At 38.7% G+C, this 23,166-nt stretch overlaps 1 protein-coding gene across 3 annotated transcripts in view; it reads left to right on the top strand.

Annotated features, from left to right (window-relative positions):
- The window catches only part of EVI5 (ecotropic viral integration site 5), a 182,858-nt gene that overhangs the window by 75,524 nt on the left and 84,168 nt on the right, over window positions 1–23,166 (top strand). For 2 of the 3 annotated variants that reach the window (XR_008630186.1, XM_055138200.1), the window contains exons 8-13: window positions 20–109; window positions 234–331; window positions 13,723–13,783; window positions 20,159–20,212; window positions 22,245–22,277; window positions 22,832–22,978. Coding sequence is in view for 2 of the 3 variants with exons in the window: in XM_055138200.1 (XP_054994175.1) it covers window positions 20–109; window positions 234–331; window positions 13,723–13,783; window positions 20,159–20,212; window positions 22,245–22,277; window positions 22,832–22,978 (483 nt within the window). In the remaining variant the exon portion in view is untranslated. The remainder of the gene's footprint in view (window positions 1–19; window positions 110–233; window positions 332–13,722; window positions 13,784–20,158; window positions 20,213–22,244; window positions 22,278–22,831; window positions 22,979–23,166) is intronic. The other variant, XM_055138201.1, reaches the window with a different exon arrangement.

Raw genomic sequence — 23,166 nt, 5'->3', positions numbered from 1 at the left:
TTATGATTTCTTTCCTCAGGGTTTAGAAATAGTATTTCGGGTAGGATTAGCGCTCCTTCAAATGAATCAGACAGAACTGATGCAACTTGACATGGAAGGAATGTTACAGGTAAGTCAGTTTGTGAATCCTATTCATCATCATCATCATCATCATCATCATCATCATCATCATTATGCGATTATTCAGTAATAAATGGTACTAAATTGTTTTTGTTTGTCCTATGATATCTTAGCACTTTCAGAAGGTCGTTCCACATCAGTTTGATGGGGGTCCAGACAAATTAATCCAGGCAGCTTACCAAGTCAAATATAATTCCAAAAAAATGAAAAAGTAAGTATTTTATATTTCATTTTCTAGTTATGTTTGTTGAAGCATATAGAAAATTAAATAGAAGTGGCAAGATATTCTAATGATAAGTATGATTTTCCTCTGAGTTAAAAAAACTACAGTGTTTTATTTGGTGGTATTGTTGCTTAATATATAATAAATTTAGGGTCCTGGGGATAACTCAGTGGTATAGGGACTGCCTTTTATTTTTATTTATTTTGGTTTTGAGGCCACACCTGGCAATACACAGGGGTTTCTTCTGGCACTGCACTCAGGAATCATTCCTGGTGAAACTTTAAGAACCATATGAGATGCAGGGATTGAACACAGGGTGGGGTATGCAAGGCAAATGCCTTACCTGCTGTACTATCTGTTTGGCTCCAGTGCCTGCCTTTGACATGTGAGGCTGGTGTAAATATTCACCAGCACCACCCATGTGCCCAAGTGTGATCCATGACTCTTCTGTTTGGAATTCCCAGTGCCACAACAAAGAATGTGGCCTACAGCATGCCATAAACCAAGTATGTGCAGGCATTGTAGGTAAAGTCTGTGACCTTTGAAGAGCACCATGGTTAAGTATGTGAGCACTGCCCTCAGTGTATAGCCCCCAGTAAGCACCACAGTCATGCATGCAAGTATATCAGCCAGGTTTGTGTGACTTCTGTCACACAACAAAGAAAAAGGAAGGGAAGGGGGGAAATATATATATGTAGTAAATTTAATATTTGGAGTTTAATATTTCTCAATAGCAGTTTATGGAACCATTTTATTGTGTATTAACTTTAAAACTTCTCTTTCTGAACAAAGGGGAATGCCCTGCCGCAGAGGCAGGGTGGGGTGGTGAGAAGGATACTGGGATCATCGGTGGAGGTGAATGGGCACTGGTGGAGGGATGGGTAAATAAATGATCACTGTATGAGTGAAATGCAAACACAAAAGTTCATAAGTTTGTAACTGTACATCACAGTGATTCTCTAATAAAAATTGAAAACAAAATAAAACTCTTTCTACTGTAAAGCCACATGCAAAATAATAAAACTAGATAGCTACCTAACTGTATAAAAAATTAATTCAAAGTGCATTAAAGGTTTGCATATGAGACGTAGGTTCATGAAATATAGGCAGTAACATAGTCAATATGCTTCTTGATGTCACTCTTTTTAAAAAAATTTATTTTTTTTTTAATTAGTGAATCACCATGAGTGTACAGTTACAGATTAACACATTTTCGTGCTTGTGTTTCCCTCAAACAATGGTCGAGAACCCATCCCTCCACCAGTGTCCATTCTCTACCACCAATGAACCCAATATCCCTCGGACCCCCCCAAACCCATCCCCCCCCACACCCCATCCCACCTCTGTGGCAGGGTATTCCCTTTTGTTCTCTCTCTCCTTTTGGGTGTTGTGGTTTGCAATAGGGCTATTGAGTGGCCATCGTGTTCAGTCTCTAGTCTACTTTCAGCATGCATCTCCCTTCCTGCACAGGATCTCCAACCAAATTTTACTTGGTGTTCCCTTCTCTGTCTGAGCTGCCTTTTCCCCCAGCATGTGAGGCCAGCTTCCAAGCCATGGAGCCAGCCTCCTGGTACTTATTTCTACTAATCTTGGGTGTTAGTCTCCTACTCTGTTATTTTATATTTCACAGATGAGTGCAATCTTTCTATGTCTGTGTCTGTCTCTCTCTTTCTGACTCATTTCACTTAGCATGATACTTTCCATGTTGATCCACTTATATGCAAAGTTCATGACTTCATCTTTTCTAACAGCTGCATAGTATTCCATTGTATAGATGTACCAAAGTTTCTTTAACCAGTCATCTGTTCTCGGGCACTCAGGTTTTTTTCCAAGATTCTAACTATTGTAAACAGTGCTGCGATGAACATATAAGTGCAGATGTTTTGACATCACTCTTAAAGTATTTGGGGAACTTGATTCCAGTGCAAAGGGAAATAAAGAACAAAATAAATAAACAATTAGGACTGCTTCAAAGTGAAAAGCTTCTGCACAGTGAAAGGCATGTGTATCATAGTGAAAAGACATCTTTCTGAATGCGAGAAGATATTTGCACACATCATATATCTAATAAGGGGTTAATATTTAAGCAGAATACTCATAAAACAACAAAACAACCAGTGTAAAATTGGGCATAGGATCTGAATAAACAATCTTTAAAGGCATACAGGTGGCTAGTAGGCACACGAAAAGATTATCATCTAATAAAGGGTTAATATTTAAGCAGTGTACTCATAAAACGACAAAACAACCAGCCTCATTGTAAAATTGGGCATAGGATCTGAATAAATAATCTTTAAAGGCACACAGGTGGCCAGTAGGCACGTGAAAAGATTATCATCATTAATCATCATCATTATAATTAGAGAAATGTAAATCAACAATAATGAGATATCACCCTACACCTCTGTGAATGGCTGTTATCCAGAGATAAGCAACAAGTATTGGAGAGGATATGAAGAGACTGCAAATTGGGGCAATCTCTAAATAAAGCAATTAATGAGAGTCCTTAAAAAAAATTAAAAATGGAAATTCCCAATGTTCTAGTTATCTCATTTTTGGTATTTAACCAGAAAATACAGAACAGCTCTTTAAAAGAATTGTATGCAAGTTTTTACAAGAAAATAGCTAAAAGCTGAAAATAACCTTATGTACCCATTGACTGACAAATGAGTAAAGAAGATGTAATGTAGGGGCTGGAGTAATAGCACAGTGGGTAGGGCATTTGCCTTGCACGTGTCCGACCTGGGTTTGATTCCCAGCATCCCATATGGTCCCCTGAGCACTGCCAGGGGTAATTCCTGAGTGCAGAGCCAGGAGTGACCTCTGTGCATCGCAGGGTGTGACCCAAAAAGAAAAAAAAAAAGATGTGATATGTATGCAAGTACTGTTTGACTAGAAAGATAAAAAAGCGAAATCATGCCAATTGCACCAACATGGGTGGATCTTGAGAGTTTATCTTAATGAAATAAACCAAATGGGGAAAGACAAGCACTGTATGATTTCACGGCAGTGATCCTAGAGATTACAGACATATGAACTGGATAACTAATTTGATCCCCGGCATTCCAAATGGTCCCCTGAGCACTGCCAGGAGTAATTCCTAAGTGCAGAGCCAGGAGTAACCCCTGAGCATTGCCGATGTTACCCCTCCCCCCCAAAAAAAGAAAAGGGCAAGAAGAGGTATTTTGGTTTGTTGTTGTTTGGGGGCCACTCCAGCAGTATCACAACTATGACTGACTCCATGCTCTGTAGTCATTTCTGGCAGTGCTCAGGGCAACTTAAGGAGAAGGTTAATTGGGACAAGGTTCAAATGTAAGGTGAAAGAATTGGCTTTTCAGTGGTAGATATAGTATGGCATATAGCACTGCACTGTAACACTGTTGTCCCGTTGTTCATCGATTTGCTCGAGCGGGCACCAGTAACGTGTCCATTGTGAGACTTGTTACTGTTTTTGGCATATTGAATATGCCATGGGTAGCTTGCCAGGTTCTGTGGTGTGGGCAGGATACACATGTTAATTTTAGTGTTCTGTACTTGAAACTTAAATTATACTTCATAGTGTAGTATTACCTTAATAAAATAAAAGGCCTTTTCCTATTCCATATTGATTAGAATTAGGAACCTTTTAAGCGTACATATGTGAGTGTGCTATTATTTTAAAAACACTCTGATAGTGTGTTTTGATTCCGTAGCCTTTTCCTTTTAGTTAACAGCAGGTGTAATAGGTTCAGAATTAGTCAGATTATCAAATAGGCTTAACGTATGGTCTGAGAACTTACATTTTAGTTTACTGTATGTAATCTTCTTATGGAAGCTTTCTTGGTATTTTATAGAAGCTCAGAATAAACAGCCTTGCCTAATAGAGATCAGTTTTCAAAATATGAAGATGTGTTGCGATGGGCCAACTTGACCAAAGAGGAAGACTCTTAGCCAGTATGTGTGAATCTAGCTTTGGTAAACAGGCCTCTTACAAGACATTTCTAAGGTATCACACACTGTCCTGGGAAACAAGGGGAATAAGGCAGCCCATGCTCCTCAACTGTGGGCTGTTTTTTCATCTAAAGAGTAGACCAGAGTCTGAATTGGACACTGGGGCATGGCGCCTGCTGCAGGCATTGCCTCTAACCTCTGGCGTTCTAGCTGGAAGACACCTTTCCTGGGGTGAGCTCCACCCTCCCTGTAGCATAGCTTATTGGTGGCTTGTTTAGCTTAACCTGTAGACTTAGTCCCTCCCAGCTGTGGAGCTGTCAGCTAGCAAACAAGCCAGGCCTCCCAAAGATGCTGCCTCCAGCTGCAGGGGACCCTGGCTGGCAGTGTGGGCATTTAGCAGAGAGGGAGGCTCTGTGATTGAGGCTCCTTCTGTCTCTTATGCCTGGTCCTCCAGAAACTATTTGTCGTCTGCACACAGACCTGTGTGACCTCAGCAGGACATTTGAGGGTTGGTCAGGCTATGGTTATTGAGAGCTCATAACTGTCATTCAGGAGTTTTCAGTGATGGTGTTTAGACCCTATGGGGCAAACAGTTTTGATCTGAAGCCCAGCCTCCCCAGGGCTGAAAGAACATGGCAGGGCAGCTATTGCTAGACAAGCCTGAACTTCCTGGTCACTGCTGCCCAAGCCTTTAGAAAGGTACCTCCTGCACACTTAAAATCTACCTCAGGCAGCCAGCAGGCCTGTCTGAACTTCTTGGCACAGTCCTATTCCAGAATAACTGTGTCTGCAGTGTCCTGGCCAAAATCTAGGCCTTCTCAAATGTAGCACTCAGTTAAACTGATTATGAACGTCTGGTAGCAATACGGAATTATTCCAACTTGGTGCCCCAGGCCTTTCCAAACACTTGTAACCTCAGCATAGGTTACTCCTCTGGTCTGCTGAAACTTGGCATGATAGTTGCTGCCAGGTGCTAACAAATGTAAGTCCCCCAGTAGCCACAAAGTTTAGCTTGCTGTTTTACTTAAGTTATTAGGTACACATGACTGTATCCACTTGCCACTGCCCATGCCCAGGCCAGTTGGATTTTGATCCCACATCTACTGTCGACACCACCAGCCGTGAACACTGGGTCAGAGTCCAGGCTGGCTAGACTTGGATGCTGTAACTGCTTCAAGCATGTAACTTCAAATTCCAAGTGGTCATCTGGGTCCACACAAACTGTACAAGTTTATTGAGTCAGAACTGGTCACTGTCTCAAATTGTGATTGTGAACCCCGATTGCAGCCCTGGTTGGTTCAAACTGAGTCATCTCTAGCCCTCACACAGCACCAGGCATAAAGAATAAATGAAGAAATTTATCAACAAAATGAAGAAATTTCCCTATAACAACAGATGAAGATAAAAGCCCAGGAAGGATCCCGAGCATACCAGAATTTTCTAAACGACGCAGGGAAGACTTTCAGAAAACAATCTTCCTGGTTCATGAAGTGAAGAACTCAGGGAAAAAGAATTTTGGTAAGGACAAAGTATGACAGAAGATATGAGAAAAAATCCAAACAAATGTAGTAGTTGAATTATAAAACACAATAGCAGGTTTCAACAGAAGAACGGATGGGACTGAATAATGAGTCTGAGTTTAAGGATGAAGTAGAGGAAACCATTAAAAAGAACAGAGAAGAAAAGAGAAAGAATTTTAAGCGAAAAAAATCATGATTTATCAGATAATATTATGAAGATCATTTACATCTGAGGGGTTCCAGAAGAAGAGGACAGAGGAAGGACATAAGTGAACAGAAGTGAAGTGGCAGCTGTGTGGAAAACAGACTACGGAGAAGAATCAGGGTAAATTCAGGGAGAGGAATTAGTGAACTGTTGAAATAGTGTATACAAGAGAATAATAGAAACTTGAATTGGGGTGGTAATAAGTTGCCTGTTAAGAAATAGTTTCCCACCCCAAATATATGGTCAGTTAATTTTTGACAAAGGTGCTAAGAGCATGAAATGGAATAAAGACAGCCTTTTCAGTAAATGGTGTTGGGAGAATTGGATGACCACATGCAACAAATTAAGTTTCTGTGTGGCAAAAGAAACACGAGCTAAAACTAACAACTGCCCAATGGGAGGAAATATTCACACTCACACATCAGATAAAGGGTTGATATCCAGGATCTACAAATTCGAAGACCCGTAACAACAACAATAAAACCTAAAAGCCCCATCAAAAAATGGGGAGAAAAAACAAAATGGGGAGAGAAAATGAACAAGACACTTCTCTGAGGAAGACCGGCAGATACATGTATGGCCAACAGACACATAAAGAAATGTTCATCACTTATGATTTAGGAAATCCAAATCAAGATAACAATGAGATGTCATCTTATACCAGTGATAATGGCACATATCAAAATACTGGGAACAGTCTCTGTTGGCAGGGATGTGGTCAAAGAGGAACCCTCATTACTGATGTTAGGAATGTTGTCTGGTGACCCCTTTGGAAAACTATATGGAGCATATTCAGTAAACTTAGATTAAGCTCCCATATGACCCAGCAATTCCACTTTTGGGTATCTATCTCTAGGACAGAAGAAGGAAAAGAATGAATGCACACCATAATTCATTGCAACACTCAGTACAGTAGCTAAGTTTGGAATCTACCTACGTATCCAACGACAGATAATAGGATAGGAGTGATTCTTTTTTTTTTTTTTTTCTTTTCGGGTCACACCTGGCGATGCACAGGGGTTACTCCTGCCTCATGCACTCAGGAATTAACTCCTGGCCATGCTCAGAGGACGCTATGGGATGTTGGGAATCGAACCTGGGTCTGCCGTGTGCAAGGCAAATGCCCTATCGGCTGTGCTATCACTCCAGCCCCTAACGACAGATAATAGGATCATGAGTATGTAATGTATATACACAATGCAATACTGTAAGGAATGATGGGATCATGCAGTTTGCAGCAACATGGATGGAACTGGAAGACTTCATGTCTTCGTGTCTTTAAACTGCCCACAGAATCCGCTGGAGGTAGGAAAATGCTCTTAAGTGTGATAACCAGGTTTTCAATTTTATGTATATTTTTAGCTCCACGTTTACCTGGTAACTGCTCACTATCAGAGATACTTGGTTCTTTTTTCATCATACTGTTTGCAGTCTGCTGCCTACTATTTTGTAAATATTTTTTTTTTTTTTTTTTTTGCTTTTTGGGTCACACCTGGCGATGCACAGGGGTTACTCCTGGCTCTGCACTCAGGAATTACCACTAGCTGTGCTCAGGGGACCATATGGGATGCTGGGATTTGAACCCGGGTTGGCTGCGTGCAAGGCAAACGCCCTACCCGCTGTGCTATCTCTCCAGCCCCGTAAAGATGTATTTTTGATGTATAGATCATACTATGTCACGTTACTTTGGGATACAAGAGTTTTTTATGGTACGGAACATAAAGACAATATCAGAATGCTTTGATCTCAAGAGATCACTGCGAAGAAAGCCTAATGAAGATTCTCACTTCATCCACCTGACTTGTTTAACAAGGCTGCCGTATGCTCCTTAAAATTAGAATTGAAAAATAGAATTATGGAAGAATTATTACACATGTATTTGTTTTGAATTAGGAAGGCAAACTTTAATGATAGAATGAAAATAAAATTTAATTTATGGCTTTAAAAAGTGATGCTGCTTTTGCTACTTATTATAGATGTTACTAGTAAATTAAATGAGGTATTCCATTTAATATTTCAGCAGCAAAAATTTAAAGCACATATATATCTATGTTTCTATATCTATGTATCTTTTGCACCTGCACTTCAGGTAAATGGTTTAAGATTTTTAAAAAAGAAATCTTTAAAATATACAAGGAGAAATATACTTTAAGCAGGTACATGTGGAGGAAAAATTGAAAGCCAATGACCTGGTCAGGTAGAAGGTTGGCAGATAATGGAAGCAAAGATTTTTTTTAAAGGACACAGTTTCCGAGCACTGTATTTTTTCTTTCTTTCTTTCTTTCTTTCTTTCTTTCTTTCTTTCTTTCTTTCTTTCTTTCTTTCTTTCTTTTTTTTTTTTTTTTTTTTTTTTTTTGCTTTTTGGGTCACACCCGGCAATGCACAGGGATTACTCCTGGCTCATGCACTCAGGAATTACTCCTGGTGGTGCTTGGGGGACCATATGGGATGCTGGGAACTGAACCCGGGTAGGCCACGTGCAAGGCAAACCCCCTACCTGCTGTGCTATTGCTACAGCCCCTATTTTTCCCTTTTTTTGTGGGGCACACCCAGCTGTGCTTACTTACTCCTGGCTCTATGCTCATGGGTCACTCGTGGTGTTGCTCTGGGCACCATATTCCGTGCTAGGGATCGAACTGGAGTTGATTGTAGTTAAAGCCAACAACAAAACGCCTGTGCTATTTCTCCAGCTCCCAAAACTTTATAACTGCTGGGGCTAGAGGCTAATATAAATTTACAGAAGTTCAAAAGAATGACAAAGAAGAAATAAACAGTATCATTTCCATCAGTGCATATGCCATTAAATGAAATGGATGAAGGGCGGAGTAATGGGGGTGCCTTGTTGAATTGGGCTCGAAGACTGATCAGTTGCCATTTGAACAACATGAGGGAAATGAGAGTTGAAATCAGATGATTATCTGGGGGGCATATACTTCCCATTAGAGAAGAGTAAATGTGATGACTGAAGCAAGAGTCGGGTATACTTCAAAAAAGCCTGTTAGTGTGACTGTAGGTAGTAGGCAAGCAGGTGAGTAGTGCAGTCCAGAGCATAATGGGGGTGGGAAGATCTCCAAGGGGACTACCTCTATGCCAAACCCCAAGTTTGATCCCTGGCCCTGTATTCCCCTCCTGCTTCCCAGCTTTGCCCAGTGTAGCCCTGGAAGCCCCTAAGCACCATGATCCTGCTGGTCCCAGCACTATTGGGCCCCAGCATTAGGCTAATTGCTGAGATTACCAGGAATGCTGGACTGGAGCGATAGTACAGTGGGTAGGGCGTTTGCCTTGCATGCAGCTGACCCAGGTTGATTCCTCTGTCCCTCTCGGAGAGCTTGGGAAGCTGCCAAGACTATCCCGCCTGCACGGCAGAGCCTGGCAAGCTCCCCGTGGCATATTCGATATGCCAAAAACAGTAACAACAAGTTTCACAATGGAGATGTTACTGGTGCCTGCTTGAGCAAATCGATGAACAACTGGACGTCAGTGCTACAGTGCTATCCAACCAGGAATGCTATTGAATGCTGTTTGGGAGGCCACTCCTGCAAAAAAGAAATGCAGAGGGAAGCTAAGGATACTCAAACTTAGCTTGCCTAAGTAGCAGTCAGTACCTACTTGTGGCAGGTAAACAGTGACCAAAGTTTATATCAGTTATATTAGCCACAGTTCAAATGGCCATTGACTGCTCACATGATGCTAGTGGCTTCTGTATTGAACAGCACAGGTATGAATTAAATTGGATTTTCTGTTGGGTCTTGGTGGTCTTCTCAGGTGTGAGACATTCATTCACACCTGAAGGGAAACTATCACTCTATCACTGTCAACCTGTTGCTCATTGATTTGCTCGAGCGGGATCAGTAATGTCTCCATTGTGAGACTTGTTACTGTTTTTGGCATATTGAATACACCACAGGGAGCTTGCCAGGCTCTGCCATGTGGGCGAGATACTCTTGGTAGCTTGCCAGGCACTCCAAGAGTGATGGAGGAATTGAACCTGGGTCGGCCGTGTGCAAGGCAAACACCTTACCCGCTGTGTGAGGGCCATCTGGCTTCGACATCTGTCACCCCATTGATCGCCAGGGTTGATTCGGCTGAAGGGAAACTACTGGAGAATATTTATTTTGGTTTTGGAGCCATACCCTATGGTGCTCAGAGCCTCCTCTTGGCTCTGTGCTCAAGGATCACTCCTTGGTGGGGCTTGGGAGACTGATGAGGTGCTGGGAATTGAATCCAGTTGTCTGCATGCAAGGTAAGCATCCTACTCGCTGTACTATCTCTCAAGCCCCAGAAACTACTTAAGAATTTTGAGAAAAGTGTTATCATCTGGTTTTAAAAGTTGCTCTTAATGAAAGTAAAGTGAAATTTATCAGCTACACAGTTGGGGTAGGGGGGCGGTATACTGTGATTTTTGGAGCTAGAATATGTGCACTGGTGAAGGGATGAGTGTTCGAGCATTGTATAACTGAGACTTAGGTCTGAAAGCTTTGTAACTTTCCACATGGTGATTCAATAAAAAAAAAATTAAAAAAAATAATTAAAAAAAAGTTGTTTTTTTTTTTAAGTATTCTACTCTACTCGCGTTGAGTAGAATAAGTAGACATTGGCCATGCAAAGATGAGGGTGTTTTAAGCAAAAGGATAATATTTTGGACAGACTCAGATGTTCCTTTAAGGCATGAAAGATGCAAGTGATCAAGCTTGACCTTTGGTATTTTATTGTTGTAATTTTTATTTTGGTATAATTTTAAGCTTTAAAAAAGGTTACAGATATAAGGTTGGAGAGATAGTAAAAGCGTTCTGGTGTATACCTTGCATGTGACCAATTTAGGATCCTCTGAGCACCACCGGGCTGGAGCAATAGCACAGAAGGTAGGGCGTTTGCCTTGCACACGGGAGGATTCCTCCGGCCCTCTCGGAGAGCCCGGCAAGCTACCAAGAGTATCCTGCCTGCACCGCAGAGCCTGGCAAGCTACCCATGGCATATTCAGTATGCCAAAAACTGTAACAAGTCTCACAATGGAGACATTACTGGTACCCGCTTGAGTAAATCGATGACCAACGGGATAACAGTGACAGTTACAGTGAGCATCACCAGGAGTGATCCCTGAGTACAGAAACAGAAATCAGCCCTGAGGACCATTAGGTGCTTTATATATATATATATATATATATATATATATATATATATATATATATATATATATTTAGTATTTCCATATGTGTGTGTCTATGTATATGTAGTATATATTTGTGTGTGTTGTGTGTGTATATATATAGTCCTCTTACATGCAGTTTCTTCAGTTTCTTTTATTTTCCCCTCTTCTTCAGATTAAAAAATGTATTTTTATATAAATACAACAAGTCCTCACACTTACTTTTGGGGGGATTTCACTTGAGCCCTTTGTCCTTAAATAATTGAATATGTGCTTTATAGAAATAAGAACTTTTTTCATTTGTCCACACTTGGTGGTGTGCTTACTCCTGACTCTGCTCAGAAATCACTACTGGCAGTGCAGGATATTGAACTAGGGTTTAACCTATGTATTATCTCTGTGGCCCCTAGTAAGCCTTAGAAATTTAGTGTGAAGATAATAGCCACTGAAGCAATTTAAATCTGGGACTGGTATGATGCAGATCAGCATTTTAAAAATACCACTTACTGCTGTTGTGTAGAAAAGATGGTGCAGTCAGACTTGCACCATCTCTCAACTTGCAGTTGAGAGAATGATTATGAGGTTCCTTTAGTAAATCAGACAAGCTACAATAAAGTTCTAAGAGTAGTGACAAGAATATGAAGTAGCTTATAGTGGAGAAACCTGACAAGCACTTCCTCAGGCAGTGATCAAACTCCACACAATATTGATATCTTACTGGATTATTCCTTTGATATGTTAGGTCCTCCCCCAAATAAGACTGATTTTTGTGGTCTTCCTCTCCCCAACACAAAACTCCCAAATGATCATGAGAAAAAATATGAAATATTTCCATCTAACTCAGTCTTAAAAAAGAAGGACTCTCTGATGTGTGATACGAGCCTTGGTGACATTATGCTAAGTAAAATAGCTCATTACAGTAGGAAAAATAATGTATAGTTACACTTAGATGAGATGATAGCAAAGTGTTAGTATAAATTGGTTGTTTGCAGGGTCTGGATAAAGGGGAGAGTCACTGTTACCATGTCAGGTAGGTAGAGCTTTAGTTTGACAAGATGAACAAAGGTGTGAATGCAATGGTTTTGATGACCTTACAACATTATAGCTATATTAATACCACTAAACTGTATATTTGAAAATATTTTCGGTGGGTGCTAGAGAAATTCTTCAACAGGCTGAGCTCATACTTTGCATGCAGAAGGTCTGGGTTCCGTCCTAGCTTTGCGTGATCCTTCAATCTGGAGTCACCCCTGAGCACCACTGAGCATGGTCCCAAAAGTGATTTTTATATTTATTTTATGTATGTATATGTGTGTGTATAAGTCATTTAAATAGATGAATGTCACTGGAATAAATAAGTATTTATGCGAAGGAAAAATAAAATGCTCTTTGAGAATGTGTTTTTTTGTAATCAAGTAAGTTGTTTAGGACCCAGTTTTTGTTAACATTTGGAGTAGTTAAATTTGGTAGTAATCTTCTTGTTGAAGTCAGATATAAAAATAAGTTGGGGCTGATTTCTTTATGACTCACATTTTTAAAAGATAATATTAAGTTGCATAATTGCAAAAATAATATTTGTTATTTTTACTCTTTTATAATTGGTGATAGTGTATCATTCTCAGACTGCCATTCAGGCACACTTTTTAAATATTTTTGAAGACAGTCCTCTCATTTGAACTAGTTTGGGGATTACTTTTGGTACTAGAGTGAGCTCTGCATTTCTGAGAGGATGCCATAGAGTGGGGATGCTTTCCTAGGGTAGCTTCACTGGGAGAGCAGGTACTATCACCAGTGGTTGTAACCTTGATCTGAGATGCTGTTTGCTAGGATTCTGTACTATATACATTTACTGTTTCTCTCCCTTGCAATTACTGTTTGAGGAGTGATATTCGAGACTGTGCTCCAGCTTTTACCCATTCTCTTTAGTAACCATTGTTTTTTCTTGACTGTGGTTATTTACTACTTACGTGGAATCCTGATGGTGATTTTTATATTTGCATCGAGTCTTTTATTAGGAAGGTTTGTTGCCCTCCCCCACACCCCCAGATAAACATTTTAGTCAATTTTACTTTTGGGGGGTTAAGGTAGGTCCATTTGGATTATATAGATTATCATGGATTGAGAAGAAAGCGTAGCTCTTTTGTGGGTTTTTTTTGTTGTTGTTCTTTTTCTTTTTTTTTCTTTTTGTCTTTGTTTTTGAACCCAGCTTGCTTCCGTTGTGCCTTTCTGCTGCTTTTCGACTAAATAGAATCTATAAACTTAGCTCCCTGGTGCCTTATATATTTCACTTTATTTTTTATTTCTTTGCACTTCTAAAAATTAAAGCACTGATTTACAAAGTTATATTTTACTTTCTGAAGTTCACTTGTGTTATTCTTTTTTTTTGTGATTTGTTAAGGAATGTTTTGTACAAATTCATATAACTTTGCAGATGATATGATTCCCCTCTCAAGTAGTTCAGACTATAAGCTGGTTTAGTAAACAGGTTGAATTTTGTGTGTCTGTGGTATCTTTCAACTTTATAATTTAATAATTGCTTTGGAACAAATATATACCTTTGGTTTTTTTTCCATTGTAGGCTTGAAAAGGAGTACACTACAATAAAAACTAAAGAAATGGAAGAGCAAGTTGAAATTAAAGTAAGCCCCTCAGGATTTTTAAAAGTACTGGACATAAAGTCAGTTATTTAGCAATATGTATTAGATTGTATTCATTATATTTATTAACTACCTGTAGTAAATTTGACAGTGATGTTTTTATTCATTTATTGGTAAATTTGTTTACTACCTCCCTAGGTTATAGTTTGAAATAGGCATTTGAAAAATAAGAATAACATTTCTTGAAGTTTTTTTTAATTCTTGTATGAAAGAGAGAAGTGTTTTCCTTTTTCAAGATTTGTTGAGTTGTTGGGGATAATACTTCTATGGAGAAAATAATTACCATTGCATTTTAGCATATTTTTAAATGTTGCAGAGAAGATCATATATAACACGCAGAGACTAATAGCAGTATAGTCTAAGGTAGAACAAATAGAGCAAATCATTGCACTGGAACTAAATCAGACTTAGACCTTTGAGCTTTAGGAAATTTAGGCTAATTTAGTTTTTCCATTTCTAAGCAAAGGTTACACTTTAAAGTACTTTTTAAGCAAAAGATAAGTTTATAATTTTGAGGAGATATAAATTTTTAAATGTGTCTAGTTGGATTTATTTTATATTTTTATGTCCATTAACATACTATATTTCACTTATTAAAATTAATATTTGTACCCTCTTTAGGTTATAAATTCTAAATTGAGGATCATTGGTGTTGTTTGAGCTGGGAATTAAGGAAAGTTGTATTGGCTTTTATGCCCCTATTTCAGGATAGGGGTGATGAGTAGGAGCATAAGTTAGTCAAGAAATTCAGTGGCAGGCTGACCAGTTTCTTTTATTTTACTTCATCCCTGCTGTACTGCACCCTTTGTTGCTGGAGCCTTCTTCAGAGGCTTCCTGGGAAATACCAGTTCTGTATGCAGGAAGCCCAGCTTTGGTTTCCTGAGCACCATCAGGAGATAATCTCAGCACAGAGCCAGTAGTTACCCCTGAGTACCACCAACCCCAACATCATCCCCCCCAAAAAAAACTTACCGGGAAACAGTTTTCCCTGCTTTTCTCTGTGATGTCTCTCTCTTTCTTTTTTTCTGTCTTTCCTTCTTCTAGACTTTCCCCACTCCTGTTTCTATCACCTGTTCCCTATGATTTGGAAACAGATTTGTCTCTATTTTTCAAAGAGAGAAAGAAAAAGCCCCTATGGATGTTTTCTTTCCTTTAAAAAAAACCTCTGTCACCCAATTACTGCTCTCCCATTTGCTTTTCTTTTAGGTAGGGGGAAGGGGAAGTCATACCTTCTACTTCAGTCCACTAAAAGTAGCCTCATGTGATGTTATTCTAGACTCCACAAATGAGTGCAGTCCTTCTATGTCTGTCCCTCTCTTTTTGACTCATTTCACTTAGCATGATACTCACCATGTCTATCCATTTATCAGCAAATTTCATGACTTCATCTCTCCTAACAGCTGCATAGTATTCCATTGTGTAGATGTACCAAAGTTTCTTTAACCAGTCATCTGTTCTAGGGCACTTGGGTTGTTTCCAGATTTTGGCTATTGTAAACAGTGCTGCCATGAACATATAGGTACAGATGTCATTTCTGCTCTGCTTTTTTGCATCCTTGGGATAAATTCCCAGAAGTAGTATTGCAGAGTCATATGGAAGCTCAATTTCTAGTTTTTGAAGGACTGTCCATATTGTTTTCCAGAAAGGCTGGACCAGTTGGCATTTCTACCAACAGTGAAAGAGAGTTCCTTTTTCCCCACATCCATGCCAGCACTGGTTGCTTTTGTTCTTTTGGATGTGTAACAGTCTCTGTGGTATGAGATGATATCTCGTTGTTTTGATACAAGGGCTAGGAGGATTGCCCCATAGCTGGAAGCCTGCTTCATAAGCTGAGGGGAGAAGGCAGATGGAATAGATAAGGGATCACTAAGAAAATGATGACTGGAGGAATCAGTCAGGATGGGAGATGTGTGCTGAAAGTAGATGATGGACCAAACATGATGACCTCTCAGTGTCTGTGTTGCAAGCCATAATGCCCCAAAGTAGAGAGAGTATGGGGAATATTGTCTGCTATGGAGGCAGGGGAAGGGTGGGAAAAGGGGGGTATACCCGGGATATTGGTGATGGGGAATGGGCACTGGTAGAGGGTTGGGTGTTTGATCATTGTGTGATTGTAATCCAAAAATAAAAGCTTGTAACTATCTCACAGTGATTCAATAAAATTAAAAAACAAAGCTTAAATCAATATTAAAAAAAGTAAAAAGTACGTCACTCTGATGAGTGGGGAGAGAGTATGGGTTATTGCATACCACAAACATTGCTCTTGAAGAAGTTCCTTCTAAAATGAAGTCACATGAATATAAGAGTATCCAGAGACCTTTTCAAAAAGACCTGTAGCTGATTTTAATCCATGTTTGCAGTTTTTTCCAAGTTTTGCTTTTGGAGCATGGTTTTTTAGTCTTTTAATTTGGGGGGTTTTGTTATTTTTATTGTTGTTTGTTTTGGCCTTATGTATGTAGTGGTGCTCAGGGCTTATTCCTGGCTGCGCACTCAGTGATAACTCCTGGCAGGGCTCAGACCATATGGGGTGCCAGGAATCAAACCCAGGTTGGACACAGGCAAAGCAGGCATCCTGCTCTCCATCCCCAGAAGATTATGTAGTTCATAATAACAGCATGACATTTGGATGCACATTTGATGTGTTTTAGGCAAAAACAGTGACCATAAAAATCACTTATTGAGAAGAACCTGCAAAAAAACAGTTCAAGAAACTGGTGAAATTCCAGGCATATAAAATATACTTATCTTGAGGGTAGTCTGTTCCTTTCACAAAAATCTGTTTCCACATAGTTTTGTTACACTTAACATTTTTGTCATTTTCATCATTCCTCCTGCCCTGTTAAGGATAAAGTCAAAACAGTTTCTGTGTCACTGTACTTCATTTATTTTTACTTTATGTTTCACTGTTTATTTATTTTTTTCTTTTTGGGTCACACCCGGTGATACTCAGGGGTTACTCCTGGCTCTGCACTCAGGAATTACTCCTGGAGGTGCTTGGGGGACCATATGGGATGCTGGGAATCTAACCCGAGTAGGCCAAGTGCAAGGCAAACACCCTACCTGCTGTGCTATCACTCCAGCCCCTCACTGTTTTTTTTTAAGATTCCTTTTTTTTTTTTAACTTCAGTCAGTCTGATGCTTCTTCTCAGTCATAATTAAAAATCCAGTTATAGTTAGCTTAGTATTATATATAGCCTTTAAGGTGGGAACTGACACTTTCTTACTCATATTCTTTTCCTTTTTTCCCCAGGGTCCCTTGTACAAGGGAGTGAATTCCATTAAACTAGTACTTTCTTGCCTTGGTTCTCCTCAAAAAGCTACAGGGATGTGGTCTTACTTATACTGCTCCTTATTCAAATAAATAGCACGATCATTAAATCTGATGTAGAAGTAATGAAAATTAGGCTTTAATATTGTGTGGTTTCCATTAATTTTTCTTTAATTAAAATTTTAAGACCTCTGGGCTGGTGACCTTTTTTTCATAAGAATTCTGTCTCGGGGCTGGAGCGATAGCACAGCGGGTAGGGCGTTTGCCTTGCACGCGGCCGACCTGGGTTCTAATCCCAGCATCCCATATGGTCCCCTGAACACCGCCAGGGGTGATTCCTGAGTGAAGAGCCAGGAGTAACCCCTGTGCATCGCCGGGTGTGACCCAAAAACCAAAAAAAAAAAAAAAAAAAAAAAGAAAAGAATTCTGTCTCAGCTCTCTGATCAATACGATTTTTTTCAGGGGGAGGGGGGACACACTTGGCTGTGCTCAGGGCTTACTCATGGGTCTGTGCTCCAGAATCACTCTTGGTGGGCATAGGGGGCCACATGTGATGCTGGGGATTGAACCTGGGCCAGCCATGTGCAAGGCAAGTGCCCAATCCACTGTACTATTGCTCTGGCCTTCAAGATGTGACTTTTAAGCATCTTCCGATCCTTCCTTATTATAGGAAGAGTTTAATAATAATGGTTTTATGAAAAGTTTCACATTTTTACTGTGAAATTTTTTGAATTTTTGAAGTACCTTTTTCAGTCTCTTCTTCCAATTGATTAGTGTTCCACTTGAGGGGGAGGAGGTAAGACATACTAAAATTCTAGCTTCTATTAAAGTGACTCACATGTCCTTTACAAGACAATCCTTTATCCCCAGCTCTGTTTAAGACAGATATATGAACCAGTAATCTGCTATTTACATTTAAATTGGAATTTGGGACATAGAGATGTTGGTATGTAAGTATCTAAGATTTTTAGTTTCTAATTTCTTTTCTTTTTTTTTTTTCTTTTGTGGGGTGTACTGGGGACCAAACCAGGGACTTGTACTTGTAAGGCCATGTGCTCTACCACTGAACCATATCTACATCTCTTCCAAATGTTATTATTTTAAGAGTATTTGGGGGATGGGGTGTGCTCAGGGCTTGCTTCTGGCTCCTGTTCAGGATCACTCCTTTCTGCTCAAGGGACCATATGGGGTGCTGGGGATTGAACATGAAACAGCCATTTGCAAGGCAAGTAGTGCCTTAACCCTCTTGTCCTATTTCTCCAGCCCTCAGAGCCTTTTTTGTTTTTGTTTATTTTTTGACTTTTTGGGTCACACCCAGTGATGCTCAGGGGTTACTCCTGGATCTGCACTCAGGAATTACTCCTGGTGGTGCTTGGGGAACCATATGGGATGCTGGGGATTAAACCCGGGTTAGCTGTGTGCAAGACAAAAGCTCTACCCCTGTACTATTGCTTCAGTCCAGTTTTTTTCAATTTCCCCTTCCTTCAAGAATATTTTTGTTATAACAACTTTTCACAGATTGGTTGAACTTAGCTGTCTAAATCTTGTAGGGTAACAGATTTCTTTGATGAACTGTTTTGAGACATACTGGTTGAACGTAGCTGTCTAAGTTCTTTAGGGTATATACATTTTATGAGATAATTTGCAATAAAATAAAATCTTTCTTGCAGAATAATAGTGGATCTTTCGTGTCAGCAGACAAATCATTAAGGCTTTGAGTGTTAATACTTTTCCTCTTGGAGACCTCAATCATTAGGGAAAATTTGAGAGGGCTTACCAACATATTAAACTCCCCCTTGAATAGGTCATCCAGGAAACTTCTGTATCTCGAAAGGAAGGTCTTGCTCCACTAAAGAGCAAGTGAAAGCCCACCATAGGCTTGAGCAATATGGGAGATATAAAATGTGATGTGGAAAACCTTTTTTTTCTTAGTTTTTTCTTAGAGACCTCCTTTTACTTAGACCCAGAGATGAATCTATCTTCACTTATGTATTATCTCAAAGTCAATTCCAAGAAACTTCATGACAATTTAGCATTTGTGCCTTCCCTGTTCTCATTTCTGAAAATCCAGTATATCCAGTAAACTTCCAAGTGCTGATTAAAACCTAAAAGGAGGGGCTGGAGAGACAGTTCAGGGTAATGCATTTGCCTTGCATGCAGCCAACCCAGATTCTACCCCCAGCACTGCATATGGTTTCCCAAGCCCTATAAGAAGTGATCCCTGGGCAGAGCTGAGTGTGGCCCTAAAACAAACAAAAAACATGCAAACACAATAGCCAGGCATATGTGTGACCACCACCACTTACCACAATAGCCCCCGATGCCCCCAGTGCCAGAGCGGGATAAGAGAAGATGGGAGACCCATTGGACTACCCAGCCTTCTAGCTTTTCTCCTGATGGCCAATAGAATCTCAAGTCAGCATTTTTTTCCCTCATACCTCGCAATGCTCAGAGATTACTCAGAAAGAACTCCTGGTGGGGGCTGGAGCGATAGTACATCGGGTAGGACGTTTGACTTGCATGCAGCCAACCTGGGTTCAATTCTTCTGTCCCTCTTGGAGAGCCTGACAAGCTACTGAGAGTATCCCGCCTGCATAGCAGAGCCTGGCAAGCTACCCGTGGTGTATTGGATATGCCAAAAACAGTAACAACAAGTCTCACAGTGGAGACCTTACTGGTGCCCGCTCAAGCAAATCGGTGAACATTGAGATGACACTGCTACAATGCTAATGCTGTTATTTATGCATGTACTGTGACTTTTGTTTAAAATTCAATCAAAGCTGGAATGATAAATGTGGTCATTTCTCTTACTGTGTATATCTTAGCTGACAGTCTGGTGATGAGTAAGCTATTCTGACATAGTATGCCTGAAACAGCATTGTTAACAATATTGTAAATCACAGGGCTTAAAATACATAAAATAAAAATAAAATAAATTGGTAATGATAGTTTAGTTATTCCTAGAATTTTTTTCTTATTTATATTATATATTTTAAGAATTACATCATAGGTACCTTTTATGTCATAGATATCTTTTTCTTTCTGGAATGCTTGTAAGAATGTGTTTTTTTCTCCCTTTTATTTTGCAGAGGTTACGGACAGAAAATAGACTTTTAAAACAACGCATTGAAACATTAGAAAAAGTAAGTGAGCGGGTCCTTATATACAAGTATCTCATGAATGCACAGAATTCTGTTCATTTTAAATACAGACTCAAAATGCACAGAATTTCTGTTCATTTTAAATACAGACTCAAAAAATATATAGCAGATAAGGAGTATTGACCCCTTAGCTTCCTTCTCTGCTTGCTGTTTAATAACCTTAGTAATAATTTATCATGTTCTTGAACTTAAAGGGTTAAGTTTTACTGAAGTTACTATTAGAGTTAAGATATTGATACCATTTGTTTTCTTTTATATATAGTCTCTAAAATGTATATTCTTTACAGGGACCTTTATAGAAAGTCCATTCATCATGTATTTTAAAAGTAAATTTTAAATGATGCTCTGATTGTCTAACCATGTTTTAAAGATGGGAATAATTCTTATAAGATCTAGGATTGCTTCAAGTATAGTCAAAATGACTTAACATTTCTTGTATAAAGTATATATAATTACTGAGCTGGAGAGATAAGATAAGTTGCTTATCTCTCAAAGGGTAAGATGCTTGCCTAGCTAGTTCAAATCCCCAAACCACAAGGTGGTCCCCTGGGCACCTCTAGGTGTGGGCACCCCTCCCAATAAAAGTACTATTATTGACCTCCTAGGTGGACTCAGTGGAAAAGCATGTGCCTTACATGTGTGAGTCCCTTGTTCAATCCCTAGCACTGCAAACAAAACAGAGCAAAACAAAAAAAAAATTACTATGATATAGATGTTTAGCATAGAGGAATTGTGCTTAAATTGCTTAAATCTCTGGTTCTTAGAATGATTATTTTCATGCCACTTTATTATTCTCCCCTGTTGTATATAAAATAATTTGTCACATATGGGAATCATGAATTTTCACATTGTTCTTTTGTTGTGCTTCTTTTGTAGTCTTCTGATGCTTTACAAATGCACTGAATAATAAAAGTGTGTAGGAGTTTTTGGTTTGTTAAAAAGGAAAACATCTGCATTCAAAAAGTTGTTGTTTGGGACTTTTTTATTTTTTGAACCTAAACATGAGAATCAGACTAAAAATACTCATGATAGTGCTGAATGTCTTAAAATCTTCCTGAAAATTTAGTTTAGTGTTCCAGAAAGAAATGGGTGACAGTATGGATACATTGAAAAATATTCTTAATTTTGAAAGTGTGAGTGATTTCATATTAGATGTACTATACAAGGTGTGAGTGACTTTTATTGTTGTATAATTGTAGATTCATTATATGAAATCAAAAATGGTTTTTGTATGAGGATAATTCTATACTTTTGGTGATTTAATAAAGAAGTTGAGCTTAATTGTTTTTAGGTCACTATGCTTTTAAAACTACTCACTTTACAGTAAAACATGCATCTTATGTAGATCACTATCTGAAAAAGAATTTGGAATATGACATTTTCAGAAAAAAAGCATTTATATTTAGTCTTTTGTTTGTAGAAAAGTATTGTTTGAATCTTGCTTGTAGAAAATTATGTACCTTTTTACTATTGATTTTACTTACTAGGTGTGCCTGTTAGCACTCAGAATTCTAGAAATACATTTCAATTAAACTCTGTAACCAAAAACTTTTATCGGTTATTGCTAGTTTGTTCTATCAAGCTCATTAACTTAATTTGTCAGATTTTCCTTGCTTTGCTTCTTTGAAAGTTACTGTTGCACAAATTGCTGTCACACTTTATAAGTGAAATTGCTTACTCAAATTCCTTCTGCCTTTCATATAAGTAGGTTGGCATTTTGGCTAGCTCTAAATATAATTTGCTTTTAAAATAAGATTTATGCATCCAAATAATGAAAAAAAAACTTTAGAATATGTGTTTGATCTACTAGGTGCACATGTTTTTTGCAGTATATATTTTGATTCATTTTTTAATGTTTAAGAATAAGAGCATGTAGTAAAATTTAAGTTTCTGTTTTAATTGCAATGAAAAGTAGGTGGAATTTGGGTGTGCTTTGTTTCTTCTTATTCCTAATTTTATCACCTTTATTTTATTTCTTTCTCTGATATTTCTATCTGAATTTTTCCTTTTGTAGGAAAGTGCTTCCCTGGCAGATAGATTGATACAGGTATTGTTTTTTGTTTTAGCATTTCCTCTAACTTCTAAGGGAAGCCCTAAGCCTAGAAATCATATTCAAATGCATGCAATTTTACATGCATTTTCCAAGAAATAATTTTGGGATGATATATTTAGATATAACCTTAATTTTTGAAATTTTTGATAACAGTGTTATCAAAGTTTTAATGAAAGCCATTTGCACGTTTTAAAGCTAACCTTATTTTAAAGTATTTCTTCCAAAATGGTAAGCAGTGGATTCTGAGAAATTAATTAACGATTTATTGAAAATTTTAGTTCTGCATGTACAACTGATAATATTGCATGAATTCAATTTTTATTGACTGAAAGAATTGTTCTTGTAATTGTCAGGTAAAACTTTTCATTAGTTTTTCCCAAATTTGCTAGAGCAATAATAAGCTGCTGACTAATAATTACTTAGGCTATTCTGTCTCTGAGATGATTTTTTTTTTAACATATCAAAGTAAATGACTAAACCTCTCAAGGGTAGTCTTTCTTGAATCTATCCTAAGTTGCTTTACACACACAAAACAATTATGTCCTAAGGGACAAGTGACAAGAGCCCAGGAGGCTGAGGAAAACTACCTCATAAAACGGGAGTTGGCCACCATCAAACAGCAGAGTGATGAGGCCAGTGCTAAACTGGAGCATGCTGAGAGTACCATCAGGAAGCTCCAGCACCAGCAACAATGGGTAAGGAGTTGGGCAGGGCTCTTTCTCTCCTCTCTCATTCCCTTCCCTTCAAATCTTTATTTGTTGTTTGTTGTTGTTGTTTTTCTAGCACACTCTTGTGCTTTTGTTTTGAATAATTTTGCTTTCTGTGTTAAATTCTTAGTCAGTGTTATGCTCTGTAATAATTTAGGAGTTTTTCTGTGGCCTAA

Source organism: Sorex araneus, chromosome 5 (assembly GCF_027595985.1).
Source record: "Sorex araneus isolate mSorAra2 chromosome 5, mSorAra2.pri, whole genome shotgun sequence".
Taxonomy (NCBI): domain Eukaryota; kingdom Metazoa; phylum Chordata; class Mammalia; order Eulipotyphla; family Soricidae; genus Sorex; species Sorex araneus.
The sequence above is the reverse complement of the archived record's forward strand: the minus strand, read 5'-3'. Positions and strand labels throughout refer to the sequence as shown.